At 41.7% G+C, this 18,254-nt stretch overlaps 1 protein-coding gene across 2 annotated transcripts in view; it reads left to right on the top strand.

The window, feature by feature from the left end:
• LOC143121709 (uncharacterized) overlaps window positions 1-16,902 on the top strand; it is a 20,171-nt gene extending 3,269 nt beyond the window's left edge. Inside the window, exons 3-21 of one of the 2 annotated variants that reach the window (XM_076282255.1) lie at window positions 2,620-2,730; window positions 3,360-3,458; window positions 4,387-4,471; window positions 5,867-5,949; window positions 6,130-6,246; window positions 6,332-6,451; window positions 6,779-6,898; window positions 8,502-8,571; window positions 9,045-9,175; window positions 9,594-9,686; window positions 9,936-10,049; window positions 10,384-10,488; window positions 10,709-10,822; window positions 11,143-11,271; window positions 13,051-13,170; window positions 14,412-14,636; window positions 15,005-15,052; window positions 15,497-15,541; window positions 15,709-16,902. In XM_076282255.1, the coding sequence (XP_076138370.1) occupies window positions 2,620-2,730; window positions 3,360-3,458; window positions 4,387-4,471; window positions 5,867-5,949; window positions 6,130-6,246; window positions 6,332-6,451; window positions 6,779-6,898; window positions 8,502-8,571; window positions 9,045-9,175; window positions 9,594-9,686; window positions 9,936-10,049; window positions 10,384-10,488; window positions 10,709-10,822; window positions 11,143-11,271; window positions 13,051-13,170; window positions 14,412-14,636; window positions 15,005-15,052; window positions 15,497-15,541; window positions 15,709-16,146 (2,367 nt within the window). In that variant the 3' untranslated portion in view covers window positions 16,147-16,902. Of the gene's footprint in view, window positions 1-2,619; window positions 2,731-3,359; window positions 3,459-4,386; window positions 4,472-5,866; window positions 5,950-6,129; window positions 6,247-6,331; window positions 6,452-6,778; window positions 6,899-8,501; window positions 8,572-9,044; window positions 9,176-9,593; window positions 9,687-9,935; window positions 10,050-10,383; window positions 10,489-10,708; window positions 10,823-11,142; window positions 11,272-13,050; window positions 13,180-14,411; window positions 14,637-15,004; window positions 15,053-15,496; window positions 15,542-15,708 lie in introns of both variants that reach the window. The other variant, XM_076282254.1, reaches the window with a different exon arrangement.
• Window positions 16,903-18,254: the final 1,352 nt, after the last annotated feature.

Below are 18,254 nucleotides of genomic sequence, written 5' to 3'. Positions count from 1 at the left end.
GGAGTGGATGATCCAAGATGTTGATCAGTTTGTTCAGGGTCCTTTTGTCAGATATTGAAGTGATGCACTCCAGTTCAGCTCCCACTACAGAGCCAGCTTTCCTTACCAGCCTGTCAAGTCGCCCCGCATCCTTCTTCTTTGTGCTTCCTCCCCAACATACCACTGCATAGAAGAGGACGCTGGCAACAACAGACTGGTAGAACATCCTGAGGAGCTTGCTGCACACATTGAAGGAGCGCAGCCTCCTCAGGAAGTACAGCCTGCTCTGCCCTTTCTTGTAGAGTGTGTCAGTGTTGGCTGACCAGTCCAGTTTATTGTCAAGGTGGAGACCCAGGTACTTGTAGGTGCTTACCACCTCGACATTGACCCCATCAATGGAGACTGGTAGCAGAGTGGGCTAAGACCTGCGGAAATCCACCACCATCTCCTTGGTCTTTGAAGTGTTGAGTTGGAGATGATTGAGTTTGCACCATTGCACAAAGTCCTCCACCAGGCTCCTGTACTCCTCCTCCTGCCCGTTCCTGATACACCCCACAATTGCAGTATCGTCAGAAAACTTCTGCATGTGGCATGACTCAGTGTTGTAGCAGAAGTCAGATGTGTACAGGGTGAACAGGACTGGAGAGAGCACAGTTCCCTGTGGCGCTCCGGTACTGCTGATCACACAGTGTCAGAGAGACAGTTCTTCAGTCTGACGAACTGTGGTCGCTCAGTCAGGTAGTCTGTAATCCAGGTTACCAGGTGAGCGTCCACACCCATCTGCAAGAGCTTGTCTCCCAGTCTGAGGGGTTGGATGGTGTTAAAAGCACTTGAGAAATCAAAGAACCTTGTCTAGGTGAGAATGTGTCCTGTGTAGAAGATAAGTGATGGCATCGTCCACGCCCACTTTCTCCTGGTATGCAAACTGAGGTCTGAGCATACCTAAGACCAATCGCTCCATTGTCTTCATCACATGCAATGTTAGAGCGACAGGTCTGTAGTCATTAAGCTCACTAGGATGTGGCTTTTTAGGGACAGGGGTGAGACATGATGTCTTCCACAGTGTTGGAACTTGTCCAAGGCGTAGACTCAGATTGAAAATGTGCTTCAGTGGCTCCCCCAGTTCAGCAGCACAGGCCTTGAGTAGCCTTGGACACAGTCTGTCAGGCCCCGCTGCCTTATTCGTGTGCACTTTCTTTAGTTGAGCTCTCACTTGATTTGCTGTGATGATGGGGGGTATAAGGGGAGGGGAGGGGGAGGGGTGCATCTGGGATCTGTGTGTCTGATGACTGTTGACTGAGGTCATTGTCGCCTCATTGTTCGTGATCGCCATGTGGGGGAGGGGTGCAATATCCAGTGATGGTGGGGGTACGATAGCCTGTGATAGTGGAGGTGAGTGTTGCACTGGTATTGAGGGGGTGTGGTGGTGGAGGCTGGGGGATGACCACCTCCTTGATGTCCCTGTCAAGGCTGCCAGAGTCGTGGACGCCTCGACAGGCACAGGCAAGGAGGCGTCAGGTGGGGGCAGGGCGTGAGGTGATGGTGGCTTAGGTCGTTGAGTGTCACCGGGATGCAGAGCAGGAGAGACTGGGCGGTGGGGGTAGGGCAGGCATGCAAACAAGAGCAGTGCCTGAGTCAGCTGGGGGTGGTGGACAGACCACTCCCATTGGAGCTGGAGCAGGGCAGTCAAACCTGTTGTAGAAGTGGTTCAACTGGTTCGCCCTGTCCAGGTCCCCCTCCACAGAGCTGCTGCTCTTCTTCAGGCCAGTGATCATCTTCATGCCGTCCCATGCCTCCTTCATGTTGTTTTCCTGCAACATCTGTTCCACCTTCCTTCTGTAGTCCTCCTTAGCCTCCTTCAGCTTGACTTTGAGTTCCCCTTGCACGCGCCTCAGCTCTGCCATGTCCCCCTCTCTGTACGCCATCTTTTTCCTATTAGGAAGGGTCTTGACATTGCTGGTTATCCAAGGCTTGTTATTGGGAAAGCAGCGTACAGTTCTGGTGGGAACAACAATGTCCATACAGAAGTTCAGGTAGTCAGTTGTGCACTGTGTGACCTCCACTGTGTGTGAGGAAGAGAGAGAGTTAGATAGAGATCGTAAGTGAACTGCATCAAAACAGGTCTTGCAATTACACACTCCCATGAGTTTCTCTGCTAGGTGTTCGTCAAATGTTTGGTTTGGTGTGCGTCTGTGTCCAATCGTACTCAACTGGGTGAGAGACCAATGATGAATGAACTTTCTGAATGACTCACTGTTAGCCTACTTTAAGCTGCTCTGTTTCTGCAGGTTTTTATCTTCCTTTCCACATTCTGGAAACCACCATAGCAAGCAAAACCTGAACAACCAGCATTAGCATTTTGCTATAATAAGTCTGTTGAGTCCCTAATGCAAATTAAAAGCATGCATGCTGGGAGGCACTGTGGCGTAAGCAGAAGCATCCATACAACATGTGTGTCTTCCTGGGTCTAAGAGCCCATATGTAACCAGGTTTGATTCCAACCTGCAAGCATTTCCTGAGCATACTCCTATCTCTCTCTCTCCCATTCATGTCCTGTCAATATCTGTGCTATTGTAATTACGTGAAGGTAAAACCCCCAAAAATAAGCTAAAAAAACATGCCTGCTTTTCTGTATGTTAGGAGTTCTATTCGATGGACAGCTCCCTGTCATCATCTGACAGCGAGGATGAGGACAAGGAGAATAAGAAGACGAAAAAGAAGAAGCTAAAGAAGAAGGCTAAGAAGCGCAAGGTACCCACAATGAGCTCCTGTCAGACAAGGAAGTGGGTGCTCTGTTCGTGTGCTGTCACAGATGGAGATCCGCAGACTCTCTGTCTCCGTCTCTCTCTCTCTCTCTCACTCTCTCTCTGTCCCTCTCTCTCTCTCTATCTCTCTCTCACACACACACACACACACACACACACACACACACACACACACACACACACACACACACACTTCTGCACAATCCAAAACTACTGAGCCATTGATGTAAGCTCAGTTCCATCTTGACAAGTGAAAGGACCCTGATAAACCCAACCTCTTTAGCACAAAGGAGTCTGGTTTGTGATTGAGGGAGACTCAGGAAAACTCAATTCGCAGTGCACTTTTTGTTTTTCTTTCAGGGAGTGTGTGCGTGTGTGTTTGTGTGTGTGTGTTTATGTGTGTTGCATGAGGGCTCCACACCCTTAGGTCAGAGTTATAGCAAATAGGTGTTTCTTGTCATTAAAAAAGCTGAATCAGTGTAGGGCAAGGCAGTGTGTGACACTTAAGGTAATGGAATGTGGTATCTAAACACATGGTATTTGTGCATGCTCTTGCAAGCCCTCCCTTGACTATGCAGGGTTAAAAAAAGGTCTCTTTCTATCCTTATTTCACAGGCTTCATCTTCAAGTTCATCTTCATCATCTTCCTCTTCTTCATCCTCATCATCCTCCTCATCATCATCTTCAAGTAGCTCCTCAGATAGCGACAGTGAGGTAAGGCTGTTAAATATTAAACATGTTGACTAAATGGAGCATAGGTTTGGACAGTTTTCTCTTCAGTTTGGTGCTGTGTTAAATTGAGCCCCATACAGCCGGTTCTAAAGAGGAACCAAACACGTTCTCCACCCCTGTCAGTATAGCACAGCCCTTGGGTTCCCTTGGGTTTGGTGCAGTATGAGGCGAAATGCAGCCACATTTGTCTGTGCAAGACACACCTCGGTGGTGTGGAATCTGCGGCGTTTGATTAGTCCCCCTCCCTGTATAAACTTCACACCCAGTCAGCATCCTTGCTGCACAACATCCCTGGTGGGGTGTTAACAAAGAGCCCAGTGCCAGGCTCACAGCACACTCCACAGAAAATGAGAGAGAGAGAGAGAGAGATTTATTTCATTTGAATGGTGTTTCCATTTGTATGTGTGTAGCACTGTATACACCTTTGAATGTGTATGTGTGTGTGTGTGTGTGTGTGTGCATGAGTACACCTTTGTATGTTGATTTGTATATGTTTCAAGCACCTGTGTGTGTGTGTGTGTGTGTGTGTGTGTGTGTGTGTGAGCGTGTTGCTTATGTCCATGTGTAACGTGTGTGGTATGTTTGCAGGCACTGCCTTTGTGATGTGAGTGCTGTGTGTAATCTCGCATGTCTAAGTTCATTAACCTGCTTTCTCTCTCGTGCATGCTTGGCCTGTGTGTACAGAGGTATGTGGGCGTCGGATGACATAGTGAGCGAAAAGCAGCTTTTGGCTGACAAGCTTTCTCGTTTATGATCCACATTAACATTTCTTTGCTTTGTTGGTTTGTTTGTATTTGTTTGTGGCAGACAGGCAGCTAGCACAAATGAGCCACCGTTGCCTTGCTGCACTGCGATAAATTAAAGCCTGCTTTGTGCACTCTCCTAAGGCCTCACTCTTTCTTCATTTCAGGATGAAAAGGAGAAGAAGAAGAAGAAGAAGAAGAAAGAGAAGTCAAAGAAAAAGACTGCAGGCAATGCTGCCTTATCTGAGTCAGGTGAGGGAGCTCATTACATGTTGTTGTTGCTGTCTTAAATCAATGTGTAGTAACATTGAGCCAGCCGCTCTCATTATAGGCTGGTCTTTGAATGTGTTCTACGGCGGGTTGTGGAATCACACAAATGGAAATCTGGGAGGTCTGTTTCAAGTCTAATGTAATGTCATCCTTGTTTACCATTCATCCAATTTTCTGGGACTTCTACGCTCTGATTGATTTGCTGCTAGCCGACCAACACATATATGTGCAACCATAACATAACCCAGAGAGTGGAAACCTCCACCAATGCCAATACCAAATGTGGAGGTGAATACTGAGCCCACTGATCACACAGATGGGTTTCTTCAGACTGACTGTTACAAAACAAATCAATTGAATAATATCTTTATATTATATCTTTCAGTAGAGAATCAAGATCTGCCAGCCTGCAATCTTGTCTTAAATGGATTTACTAGTATCCAGTGTGACCACTCAGAGGATGAGCATATCACAGCTCATGTTATAATACATTATTTTTGTTCAAAAAATGTGAATGTGAATTATAAATTAGCTATAGGGCATTTGCTATATAGTACAACTCAAATATGTAAATATGTATTCATTTTATGTAAAGGAAATGCCTTCCCCCCCCCCTATCTGCCAGAATAAAGCGTGTCAGTTGACTGGGTGAACAAATGCATTCAAACATACCACACTGAGAGTAAAATATGTTCAATGCAGCATATCACAAAGGCATTTGAAGTTCAAACAGTCTCTGTTTTCCATACCAGCTAGTCGGGAAATTTCATCAGGGTGCTGGAAAATTGCTGCTTCTTTAATTCACTGTAAATGATATGCTCATTTCAAGTGCTATGACAAAGAACATGGCTAACAACACTACTTTTTCAGTACAAAAAAGTATGCGAGGTTTGAAAAACAAACAACCTTTATCACATGACTAATGTCATGACTCAATTTTCATTTAGGGAGGTTCTCTCATATTGTTGAATGTGACACAAATCACTGATTCATTATCTTTCATATCCCTCTGGCGGGAGGTCTTTGCTCCAGCCCTTTGAGAACATACTGGGAGGATAGGCGACATACTGTATATGATTCATGACTTTTTAAAAACTCTGTAAACATGACTGTAAAAACTGTACACTTTTTTAAAATCCAGGAAGGCAATGGATTTATAGCAACAGCAGTGGAAAATGGAAGCCACATGCAAGAATAAAGAAAAATGAAAGCAAACCAAATGAAACCAAATATTTTTGGTCAAAAACAATATCACACAAAATAAAGCCTTCTTCTGTAGCTTCCTTCCTCTACCAGTACTGGAAGATAAGGTAGAAATGTTTTTATTTGTAAATTGTTTGTAGGTTTCTTATCTCTGTTGGTGCACTTTTCTTGCAGGACTTGTCACCGATATGGCTGTTCCCTTTACTGAAGGACAGGATGAGGAGCTGATGAAGAAGTGTAAAGATGATAAGTTAGATGTAAGTTCCTCCCTCGACATTTTGAAGAGGAGCTTTGCTCCTCTGAAATATCAAAAGCGCTCTTAAGATTCAATAAAATCCAAAATGAGCATGTGCAAAAGAACTTTGATCATCTTGGTTCTCCTGTGATCCTCAGAATTGGGATATTGTAATTGGCTGATAAAAGTCTGTGTTTTGAAGGGATCTGGTTCATCATCGGAGAGTGAGGATGAGAAGAAGAAGAAGAAGAAGAAGAAGAAGAAAGACAAAAAGAAAAAGAAGAAGAAAGACAAATCTAAAAAGAAGAAGAAGAAGAAGGTAAAAAAACGAACAAAAGTTTGGATGGTACATGTGTATCTAACTATGGTCCGCGTTTGTCGCTTACACATTTGCATTCCACCAGGATTCCAGCTCCAGCAGTTCTTCCTCTGATAGTTCCTCAGACAGTTCTAGTGAGGATGAGAAGAAAAAGAAGAAGAAGAAAAAGAAGAAAAAGAAGAAGAAGAATATGAAGAAGAAGAAGGTGATGGCTATTTCTGATGTAGAACTTCAAAGATCATAATATTGTTTTACAATATTTTAACAAATATATAAAAAAACAACCCATCCTAACAACTGTTAGTGATTTAATTTAGGGCACGGACAGAATTTGCTATGTTTGCATTGTTTTGTTTCCCCAAATACATGTGACATACTAAGACTGAACACAGAGAAATAATAATTTCTCCTTTGGCAGTGATAAAGCACACAAGCTCCTGAAAACAGACAATCACCTATTTCAGAGCCAATATCAGAGAAGTGAAGCAACACAGGTCTGGGTCCTACATGAATGTTTTTTTCTGCCTTGCAGGATTCCAGCAGCTCATCTTCAGACAGCTCCAGTGAGGATGAGAAGAAGAAGAAGAAGAAGAAGAAGAAGAAGAAGAAGAAGACAAAGGGTAAAAAGGACAAGAAAGATGAGAAGAATAAGGTACATTTGTGAGACCAATTCCTTACACATACACTGTTTTGTCTTAGTTTGCATTTAATGAGAGAAGAGGGTGGACTTAGAACAAATTGTATAGAGAAACCTAAAAAAAGCAGATTACACCTTGAACTGTATCGGAACGTCACATATTACCAACTGTCCCGTATGTCCAACCTCTTACGTGTATGTGTCACTTAATATTCATTTCTATACAAACCAAGACGGCATATTCCTAAAGAAACGCAAGCACCCACACCATTAGCACGTTTACAATATAAATAAAAATATGGCATTTGACTGGTAGTGGTGGAGATCGGTGTGGAGAGATCTGGGAGAGGGGTGGCATGTTGAAATAGAAGTTTTAGTTTATCAGTAAGTCTACATAGTGGGTGGTAAACTGAAAAACTGTTTAGATATACACAGTGTGCATATGTTACATGAAGCTATTCAATCATTAACTTCACTTTAGAACATATTCGAGCACTCAACATAACCCAGTCAAGTCATCTTGGTCCTTTGACTGAGTTCATTAATGCCAATGTGTTGTGGCATAACACACGTCAACACAATAAGATGACATGACTGGGTTTTATTGAATGTGCTAATCTTTTTTTAGAATGAATATGCACCACTTCATCTCACAATAACCTAAGGTAGTATAGCATACCACAAATATCTAATTAAACTCTGTCTTTCCATCTCCATGACAGTCCATCTGAAAAGAAGGCAGTGCATTAAGTTATTAAAATCAGATCATCCACACATTTTTTAATACTTTTTCATCAGTTGTTTTTATTAAACAAAGACACTGTGCTATGTTTGCTCATGGTATTACACTTTGTTCTTTTTGGCATTTATAGCAACACTTGATATGTGTAACATCTTGTTTCTCTGTCTCTAGAAATCTTGTTTCTCTGTCTCTGACTACCACTGTCTTTCTCATTCAATCAAGGCACACTTGCCACATGATATTTTAACACTGTAACCCCGAAAGCCAACACACTTAATCTGAACTAAAGCTTTATGTACTGTAGTCGTTCTCTGCAGTAGGTGTAACAAAGGCAGCCAAGTCCTTGGCAACTCTGTTCCAGCCCGATTTGCTCACACCTACGCGTGTACTACTGAACAATGCACTGCAACTGACAGCCACTGTCCCTTGTTGTCAATGTCTCTGTGAAGACAGGCCCACACAGACGTTTCAACATTGTTATTGCAGTTCGGACCACCTCAATCCACTAAGACTGCAGCACCTATTTGGGAAATTTGGGCCTAGAAATTCAGATATTATGTTTGATGTGCCTGACAACTTAGTCAATTGAATTTAAAATTTAAGCAGATGCGCTGATACTTTATAATGGCAAAAAGAAAAGAACTCATAGTTCTGGAACTCAGTTGTACTACTCAGAGCCATCAAAACGAGGCCAGGGCTTTAACTTTTGAAATAATGACCTTTCATCCTCGCTGGTATTACAGTTGTCACGCAGTGGATTGTGTTGATAAATCTGGATTTTTATATCTAAGATGGTAATAAACCCCCCTTTTAAGGTCTGCAGTCTGGAATATGACACAACTTTACACTGGAGTTTTCTGTGTTATTTTCAAACAGACTCAGGAGACCGAGGAGGGCAAGGAGAAAATCGAAGAGGACAGTGTGATTGGTGTTTCCTCCACTGTGGGTGAGTCTTTTAATAGGTGCTCATATTTTACCAAAGGCCGGTCCAGTAAATTTTGCTTGTCAGCAGAGACAAGGTTATGATATAAGAAAGGGCAGTCGCCCATAACTGAATGCGTGTGACAAAAAAGGAACCATGACCCTAAATCACTTGGATGTCTCAGTGGGCATTCTAAAAGCATCATTTACCATACCTTTGACTGGAGTGCATTATGAAGTTATCTCTAGATGCAGTAATCACTAGATGCTTTTGTCTGGATAGTAGCCAAAACTGGATATCCGAGTTTGCAAGCCTGTGAGATTTGTTTTTTAAAAAGTTGCAATATTTGAGTGATGGGAGATCCAAAACATGTTTCTCCATCATTTTCCTGTATGTTCCTTCATGCATTTAATGCTAATGTCAACTAGTACCATACTGAGCTTCAGTCTTGAGCATGTTGCTAGTACTGTATTCACTCTTTCTAACCCTGTGAACAGACTTCCCGTCTGGAAGCGATGCCTTCTCCTGTGTGAAGGACGATGACGGACACATGAGTGATGATGAAGGAGAGGGACCGGAGGGGGAGAAAAAGGAAAAGAAAAAGGAGAAGAAGAAGAAAAAGAAAAAGGTCACTAATGTCAAATCTTGTGATTTATAGTTTTTTGAACTCAGAATGTGTCAGCTTCGACTCGGTTTTGCAGTTTTCCCTGCATCTTGTCAAGTTTAGGAGAAGTCCTCCGGTAGCCAGACTAACAGGTAGACAGACAGACACCTCGGGTTGCCCGCTGGCAAAGAAACTGGGAACATGAGTTACATTTGTGTAAAAGCCTGACATTTTATTTCATTGCCATTGGCCCATGTCACTGAAAAATCAATAACAATGGCTTCTCGGGAGGCCTTGACCGACATCACTCCAGACAGTTGTTGAAAATGTAATGTGTTCATTTGTATACAAACAAGACATTCAAGCATTTGTTTTCCTAATTGTCTCCTGTGTAATATGTGTGTAGATGTAATTGTACTGTCTTTGGTTTCTTCTTTCACAGGATTCTGGATCTTCCTCCTCTTCCTCTGACAGCTCCTCTTCATCTTCATCAGACAGTGAGGATGACAAAAAGGAAAAGAAGAAAAAGAAAAAAGTAGGACTTTACAAACTAATTCAGTGTTACTTTCAAATGCAAAAGGTAGCTTGCTGTAAATAAAGTCTACTTATTGAGTTCATTTCTATTCATCTACTGTCTTGAAATACGTTTTTAATGTTTTCAAATGTGATTGATATTCTCTACCCTACTACAATAACTTCTGATGTGAAGAGCTTCTAAAGAAAATGCTTTGGTGCGTCTGTGTGTGTGTGTGTGTGTGTGTGTGTGTGTGTGTTTGCTCCTCAGGATTCCAGCTCCTCTTCCTCATCAGACAGCTCATCTTCTTCAGACAGCGATGACGACAAAAAGAAGAAAAAAAAGAAGAAAGACAAGAAAACGAAGAAGAAGAAGAAGAAGAAGGTAATTTATTACACTCGATTGAATGAAAACTACTTTGAGATAACTAAATCTCACAGCAGGTGAAATTTTACATTTATATCCATTCATTTTACTGACACTTCTGTCCAAAGTGACTTACAATGACAAATTATATATATATTTTTAATTTTGTATGGTTATGCTGATATGCAGTTTATAAAAAACAAAACAAAACAAAAACAGATGCTCAAAAACAGATTTGCTGACACTGTTTCTTGTTGTTGTTGGAGCAAAGTTGGATGAGAGAAACTGTATTCATCAATTAACTCATTCATCAGCGTACAAGTGTACATCAAATTCCATTGTGATTCCAAAGGGGTCAGGTTCCTCCTCGTCTTCATCGGACAGTGATGATGACAAGAAAAAGAAGAAGAAGAAGAAGAAGAAAAGGAAGAAGAAGAAGAAGAAGAAGGTGAAGAAGGTAATATAAATATGTGTATATGACGAACCACGCCAACCCAAACTGATGTTTACTTTCTCAAGTTTTGTGTTCAGTGTGTGTGTGTGTGTGTGTGTGTGTGGATGGTTGGAAGGGAAACATATAAATTATATTCCCTCTTGCATAATGCATGACAGAAGTAACATATCTCTCTCTCTCTCTCTCTCTCTCTTCTCTGTGTGTCTGCATGTGTTTGCCTCAGGGTTGCAGCTCCTCATCTTCAGACAGTGATGATGACAAGAAGAAGAAGAAGAAGAAGAAGAAGAAGAAAGACAAGAAGAAAAAGAAGAAGGACAAGAAAAAGAAAGATAAAAAAGTAAATGCAGCATTAGATCACCAGTACTCTATGAAAGCTGGGCCTGTCTGCTATAGAAAAACAAATCAATGTCCATATGATGTATGATTTTGCTTCTGTGGCATCACATAATTCCCATTTGAACTCTCACAGTTTGATGGACGAACATGTTTACACAATCCTGCATGTAGGCCCACCAATATAGATCACAAGTCATTTTCTGACCGAAATTAACTAGTCGATTATTTGTAGAAGGTAAAGAAATAGAAAAAAAGTGTGTGTATCTGTATCTCTGTGTGTGTGTGTGTGTGTGTGTGTGTGTGTGTGTGTGTGTGTCTTAGGATTCCTCCAGTTCCTCGTCATCTTCAGACAGCTCCTCATCCTCTTCAGACAGTGAGGATGACAAGAAGAAGAAAAAGAAGAAAAAGAAAGACAAGAAAAAGAAAGACAAGAAAAAGAAAGACAAGAAGGTTCGTGATACATTTTGTACCTTATAAGTTAACTAATTTAAATTATGCAGTTAAACAGTTCCCTAACAAATCATATGTATTATAATAATTTATTACACGGCTCTTCACAAGGCAAGTAGAACGCTCCGTTGACTTGAATAGGATTTCCCAAAGTTCTAGCGGTCATTATTTCTTGGGAAATGACCTCTGAAAAAAAATAATGACCGCTGTCAATGGCAACGGAGTTTGTGCTTCTAATTCAGGTATTTCATATCCCTACGCAAGGACTGGAACTTCATTCAAAAGTGAAAGCAGACGGTTGATCAGCTGTGTTCTAAAGAATGTTTGATTCAAGTTCAGAGTGTTGTTGCGAACTATTTCAGCAAATGCCACGATGAACAGTAACAAATAGGCTAGGCTATGTAGACTAAATTCATTTTGGCAAGTGGCCGTGTAATAAGCGGGATAATGTATAGAACGCCGGTCATTATTGGGAAAATAAGTCCCTTCAGGGCGGAACAACTCCGCTGCGCGTTGGGGTCTGGTTTGCCCTGTCGGGACTTATTTTCCCAATAATGACCGGCGTTCTATACATTATCTCTTACATAATAGTAATATAATATTTGTTTAAATAGAAACACCTTTGGGCCCTATTTTGACAAATTAAAACGCATGGTCTGAAGAACATGACTTAAAAGCCATGGTATGCTGCTTTTATGATGACGAGTGAATGCATCTCTGCAGAAAAAATCTGCTCCCATTCTTGCCAATCTAGGCAACAGCAGGGTTCCACCAAAGCGTACTTTGCTGAAACAGTTGTGTGTGTGTGTGTGGGTGTGTGTGTGTGTGTATAACCTCCAAATAACATGAGCAAATAAAAATACTAATGCCATTCAGTCAAGCACACGAGGGACTCGTTGCTGGGCTGAACATAAGCTAGATTTTTTTGATAATGCGCTCTCGAAATAAATTTACCTTTTACTATAGACCAGGTTTTTCTTTGTCAGTGACGTAACGTGCGATCAATTCACCTTACCACACTTCTTGTTTTTCACCGACACCCTTGGGGCACAGACTGATTTGCTTATTAGACAACATGCACGGCACAGCAGACAAATAGATTATATCTGCGATGGTCACAAACCAGTAGAGACACATTGTGTCCCACCCAAACATAACATAAGCCCCTTTGTGTTTAATTGAATACAGGATAAGAAACCACAAACTGCATCCTCCAAAATTATCATACAGCTGAATCGCCGTTCGCCACCTAAACCCCAACTTTTTCAACCTAAAAAAAACACAATGACAATCATGAAGGGCGGATTGGCCTCTATGTGAGACTAACAGTAACCTTCTGTGCTCCATTGAAAACAAATCCACTTCATTATGTCTGAGTCTACCTGCGAGATTGCTGAAATGTACTGTACATGAAAAGGTTACCTTCTCCAGTGCAGCAGATGGCATTTCACAGATGTACTCCATTTATAGATATTTTAGGTTCCATTTTGCCATCAGGTGATTGACACAGATTGCCATCTGGTACAGAGTTGTCTTGTCATCTCTTGCCTCAAATCATATTGGCTTATTAAATTATGATGAAATAAACCAGTATATCTCCTTGACACACAGATGTATATATAGTGTAAGGACAAACAATGATACAGACACAGATAGGCATGCAGACGTAGACACAGACGCACACACACACACACACACACACACACACACCTCACTGGGATCCCACCTGTAATTACTTCTGCTAAAGCCTCTGTCTGTGACTTGCTTTTGCCTTCTCAGGATTCCAGTTCCTCCTCCTCTTCCTCCGATAGCTCCTCGTCTTCCTCCTCCGACAGTGACTGCGATAAGAAGAAGAAAAAGAAGAAGAAAGACAAAAAGAAGAAGAAGAAGAAGAAGAAGGTGAAAAAGGTTGGCATGACTAAGTGTCTCTCATGTGTCTCAAAGATAAAACATTCTTTAATAGTGCATAGCTCAATAGCCTTTTCTTAGGAGAGAAAATGAATAAAATAGGAGGAAACGTGTAGATAGTCTCTGTTATTGCTGTGGGTAGAAGGGGATGTTTAACAGTGTCATTCAGAAAAGCTGTTTAAACATTAAGGTAGGTAATCTTCACCCCCTTTTCTCTTGGTTATGAACCAAGAAGAACACACACACACACACACACACACACACACACACACACACACCCTCTGCTTCCCATCCCTATCAAGTAATATGCACCTAAATTACTCTAGTCTTGACTGTTCTCCCCACTGTCTCTCATTAAGCCTGCACCACAAATATGCATGCACCTCACTGTGGATTAAGACAGTTCCAATCATGTAGTCCAGTGAAGTTCGAAGTGGGAATTTATTTTCAAGGATTACCACATATGATTCATTCCCTGGCATTCAGCTCAAATTAGATTGACACCTATCTTGTCTAGAGTTCAGTGTCCAGTTTTAGTGGTCTCTTTAGGATTGGAATATGAAATGACTATGATATAAAATGACATAGTTGATGGATAATGATTAATTATTATCATCATCATTATTGTTATTATTTACTTTGGCCCTGAAGGGTATTTCAGATCATATGTGTATTTGCTATGGAGACTGTGATCCTATCAGAAACATATATACATTCTCTGCACTTGAGTAATACAGTAAAACACAATAGCAATACAGGCAATATTTTATGTATGTGTGTGTTTGTCAAAGTCAAAGTATCTTTATTTGTCTCCCCAAGGATAAATTTGTTTTGGACACATGCAGGGAAAGAGCTGCAAGAGCTACCACAGAGACACACAACAAGCACAGGGTTCAAAACAATTAAAAGGCAAATGTACAGTAAATGTTAGGGCTACTCAGAATTACCATTTTCTATACTTCCTTTAAAAAGCCATCCTTTCTACATTCTTCTGTTCTCCCATACCTTACAAGCACTCGTTCCTACTTCCATAAGCATCCATGCATTCAGTCATACATAAACATTAATTTAACCATTCATAAATCTCCATACATTCAGTTATAAATATGCATTCATTCCTCCATACATAACCATACATGCGTTCAGTCACAGATATATACATTAATTAAATTCATGGTCTGTATGTGTGTGAAAATCATGTATGTGTGTGTGTGTGTGTGTGTCTATTGTAGGACTCCTCCTCCTCCTCCTCTTCGTCTAGCTCATCTTCCTCTGATAGTGATGATGACAAGAAGAAAAAGAAGAAAGACAAAAAGAAAAAGAAAGATAAGAAGAAAGACAAGAAGAAAGACAAGAAGAAAGATAAGAAGAAAGACAAGAAGAAAGACAAGAAGAAAGATAAGAAGAAAGACAAGAAGAAAGACAAGAAGAAAGACAAGAAAAAGAAAGACAAGAAGGTATTTCTGGAAAGAGCAATCAAAGTCAGATAAAAGACCATACATGTGTATACAGATCATATACGTTACGCATGTCCAGTGTTCTGAATACAAAAAGCTTAATGTTGATGTTGATGTTGGTGACACATAGCATGCGACTTGACATTCTGCAATGTGATTTCGGCCCAGTCTACCCGTCACAGACAGCACCATGATCAAATGTCTGTGTAAAGGTTATCTGCACAAGGGTAGTGGCTGACATTTCTTTGGGCAGAGACCATTGAAATTTCATGTTCTACACTGCTGTCACTTGCATCCGAGATAATGAGCAGATCTTCTCACTTTTATGCTCTCTCAATGGCTATTATCTGTCCTTCACTCACTTCCAGGACTCTGACAGTGGAGAGGATAAAAAGCAGAAGGACAAGGATAAGAAGGTAAGCGGTTACTAATAGGCTTATGACACTCATAAAATTAGACTAATTAAATTGCCCTGTCACAATTTTCTTTTTTTCTTCACTAGTGTATAATTGTCTTTGTCAATTTTTAAGTGTTTAATTTACTGTAAGAGAAAGAGTAGGCCTATCTATGGATTACATTAATCATCCAAAATGCAATATTAACTTGGTTCTTTCCGGGTTGGTGATGAATTATACGTGAGATGAAGGAAAATAGCTAGTGTCATCTGAGGTCTAGGCATTTCAAAATGCCCTTTTTGGTTATGCGAGACATTAAAAGCTTTAGGTGGGTTATTATATTGATCGTGTTATATCTACCATGACAGGTCATTCGCCATTCTTTCTCAGCACTGTGAGGAAGACAGGAAAAGTGAACATTGATCGCAAAGTAACATTTCTCCTCTTCCTTTTTTTCTTCCTCAGGACTCCTCCTCCTCCTCTTCGTCTTCATCAGGGAGTGACAAGGAGGTAACGATTTGCGATTCACCCCTGATTTGATTTCTATTCCATTTCCTTCTGTTGTCTAGAGGTCAGAGTTGATTTTTCTTTTGCTGCTTTTTTGATGTTTTGTGTGTGTGTGTGTGTGTGTGTGTGTGTGTGTACGTGTGTGTACGTGTGTGTGTGTGTCATCACAGAACAAGCCCAAGAAACCCGAGCAGGGAGGAGAAGGAGATGGCGGGCAGTCGAGGGAGGACTGCAGCCCTGGAGGACTGCACGGGCTAGACAAGTTCGAACCCCCCAAAGGGCCATCCACTTACAAGTTCGACGATGACAATAAATTCAAGAGCCATCTGGAGCCAAAAGCCAAGCCGACCTCGCTGTCGATCTCCTCCCAGCTCGCTGTCACAGACAAGAGCCTCAGGCCCACTTCCCGCTACGAGAGCTCCACCTCCGCCTCGCTCCGGTCCCCGAGGAGCCCCACAGCGAGGCCTGTTAGTGCCATGGAGTCCCTCATGGTGGACCCCGGCAGGCCTGGAGGGGCATCTGGTGTGTCTGGGACCAGGTCCTCTCTGGTCCGGTCCAGCGACATACTGCGTGGGCCGAGACCATATGAGCCAGCAGGGGGAAAATAAAAGAGGAGGATAGCGGCAGCGGCTCAGAGTGTCTCTGACCGCCAGTAGCCTGCTCAGTGGCAGTCTGGGAAGAGGGAAATAAAAAATCCCGCTGTCACATTTGAGATGGCAGAGATAAAATGGCGGCGGTCAATTTTTCTGTGTGTCTGTGTGCTCATTGCAAATGATCTAATCCAGTGGTTTTCAAAGTGGGGGCCGGGGCCCCCTGGGGGGCCGCAAGGGGGTGCCAGGGGGGCCTCAGCAAGTTGGAAGGAAAAATAAAAGCAACAAATACAATAAATAAATAAATAAAAAATATTTGGAAAATGTAAAATATACCTATTACTATGAGGGTTGTTATACAATGCCATTATAATAATGTGAGGCATATCTGAACATTATATTTCCCATGATAATGACTGGGAATAATAGTAGAGTGATAGCTCTCATATAGCAGAAAGCCCCAAATACAATTTTTACACACTGTATGCTCCATCGCGAAGTGCTTGTGGCTAAAATAATTATTAGGATTAGCTTAATGTATTTTTACATTTGCCGTAGTATTGTCGATGGGTTTAATAACACATCAAGGGGGTCTTTGGCCAGAACCTAGTGGTATTTGGGGGGCCTTGTCGTGGAAAAGTTTGGGAACCCCTGATCTAATCCACCCTGCCTTTTAACGGTTGAGGGTAAATCACAGCATTTTGATGTTAATGGAGTTTTTGTAATTGGTTGCATGGCAAAGATGATTATTAAAGAATCCCTTTCAAGAATCAAGGATGTGTCTCAGATAATGTTGTTTGGGGTGTTGGAAAACAAACACATGATGATGTCTGAGTATTTTTGCATAGAAACAATCAGATCACAGAGTTTATATCTTGATGAATAACTAATAATCAGTCATTACACATAGGCTACAGTATATTTGCCTGACGTAGTCATACTCAATTCTAGTCAGAATATAAGTCTGATACTGCTCCATTGGCAGTGAGCTGCCTGCTACAGCGGTGCTCGGGGAGCAGTGAGGGGTTAGGTGCCTTGCTCAAGGGCACTTCAGCCATTCCTACTGGTCAGGTTTTGAACCTGCAACCCTCCGGTTACAAGTCCGAAGCGCTAACCAGTAGGCCTCGGCTGGACGTGGGGGATATGTCCCCCGCAGTGCTGAAGAGACAGCCGTCATCTATGGAGCTAAATTTGTCTCAATAATATTTGTATATGCGCAGAGGGGGATCCACAAATATTTCTTGATTTGCATGTGTGTTTTGATATCTACAAATAAAACAATCATATTTCTAACTTGTAAATTGGTTTTCACAATTGTAGATGTGTATTTGTAAATGAAATGGCATTTGTAAAACTGAAAATTGCCTTTGTGAAATCTAATTTTGCATTTGTGGATCACTAGCACACACAGTTTTCGTTTTCGCATTTGTGGATCAGCGGTTGTGGATAACGTATTTTTGAGACAAACTTTGCGCAGAGATGCCACCCAGATCTAACCTGACAAAAGCCAGATGAATTTCGCTCCGCCTAGCTCCACTCATCCATCTGGAACCGATCCATTGAAGTGTTGCTTCAGAAGGCTGGGCCTAATCAAAAAATGCTTGCATATGATTGAATAAGTCACTTGTCCGTCATCTATTGACGTGCTACTTCAACCACTCACATCGAAGCCAACCCGTGACGCTAATAACAGTCTCACAGTCGCTTCTACGCTATGTCACATCTATGAAACTCCCGCCCTGCGTCCTGATTGGCTGAACCATAAAGTCGGTTGCAGAAATCACTATCAATGGAAGAGGTCCCAGATGGATGTGAGTGAAGCTAGGCGGAGCTAAGCGGAACGACATTCATCTGGCTATTGTCAGGTTAACCCAGATCCACAAGTAGCCTGCTGACACTTTCTAATCCAGTAGATGGCAGTGTTGTTCTATGGGACTCATAACCAAAGATTCTTTGCTCATAACACACAGAGCTAGCGAACCTAGTTCTTAAATCTAACAAGTTATGCCTTTTACAACAAGCTTTTTGATAGAAAAGTGGTGTTTAATTTCCATAATCTTTGTTTAGTAAACACATAAAACCATCAGTTTGCAAGCGAAATCAAGAATTACGATCTTTGAGTTTGT

This window comes from Alosa pseudoharengus, unplaced genomic scaffold, assembly GCF_046254945.1.
Source record: "Alosa pseudoharengus isolate Yale_2024_CS ecotype anadromous, Long Island Sound unplaced genomic scaffold, YU_APseudo_1.1 YU_APseudo_1.1_scf_13, whole genome shotgun sequence".
In the NCBI taxonomy this organism is placed as follows: Eukaryota; Metazoa; Chordata; class Actinopteri; order Clupeiformes; family Clupeidae; genus Alosa; species Alosa pseudoharengus.
The sequence above is the reverse complement of the archived record's forward strand: the minus strand, read 5'-3'. Positions and strand labels throughout refer to the sequence as shown.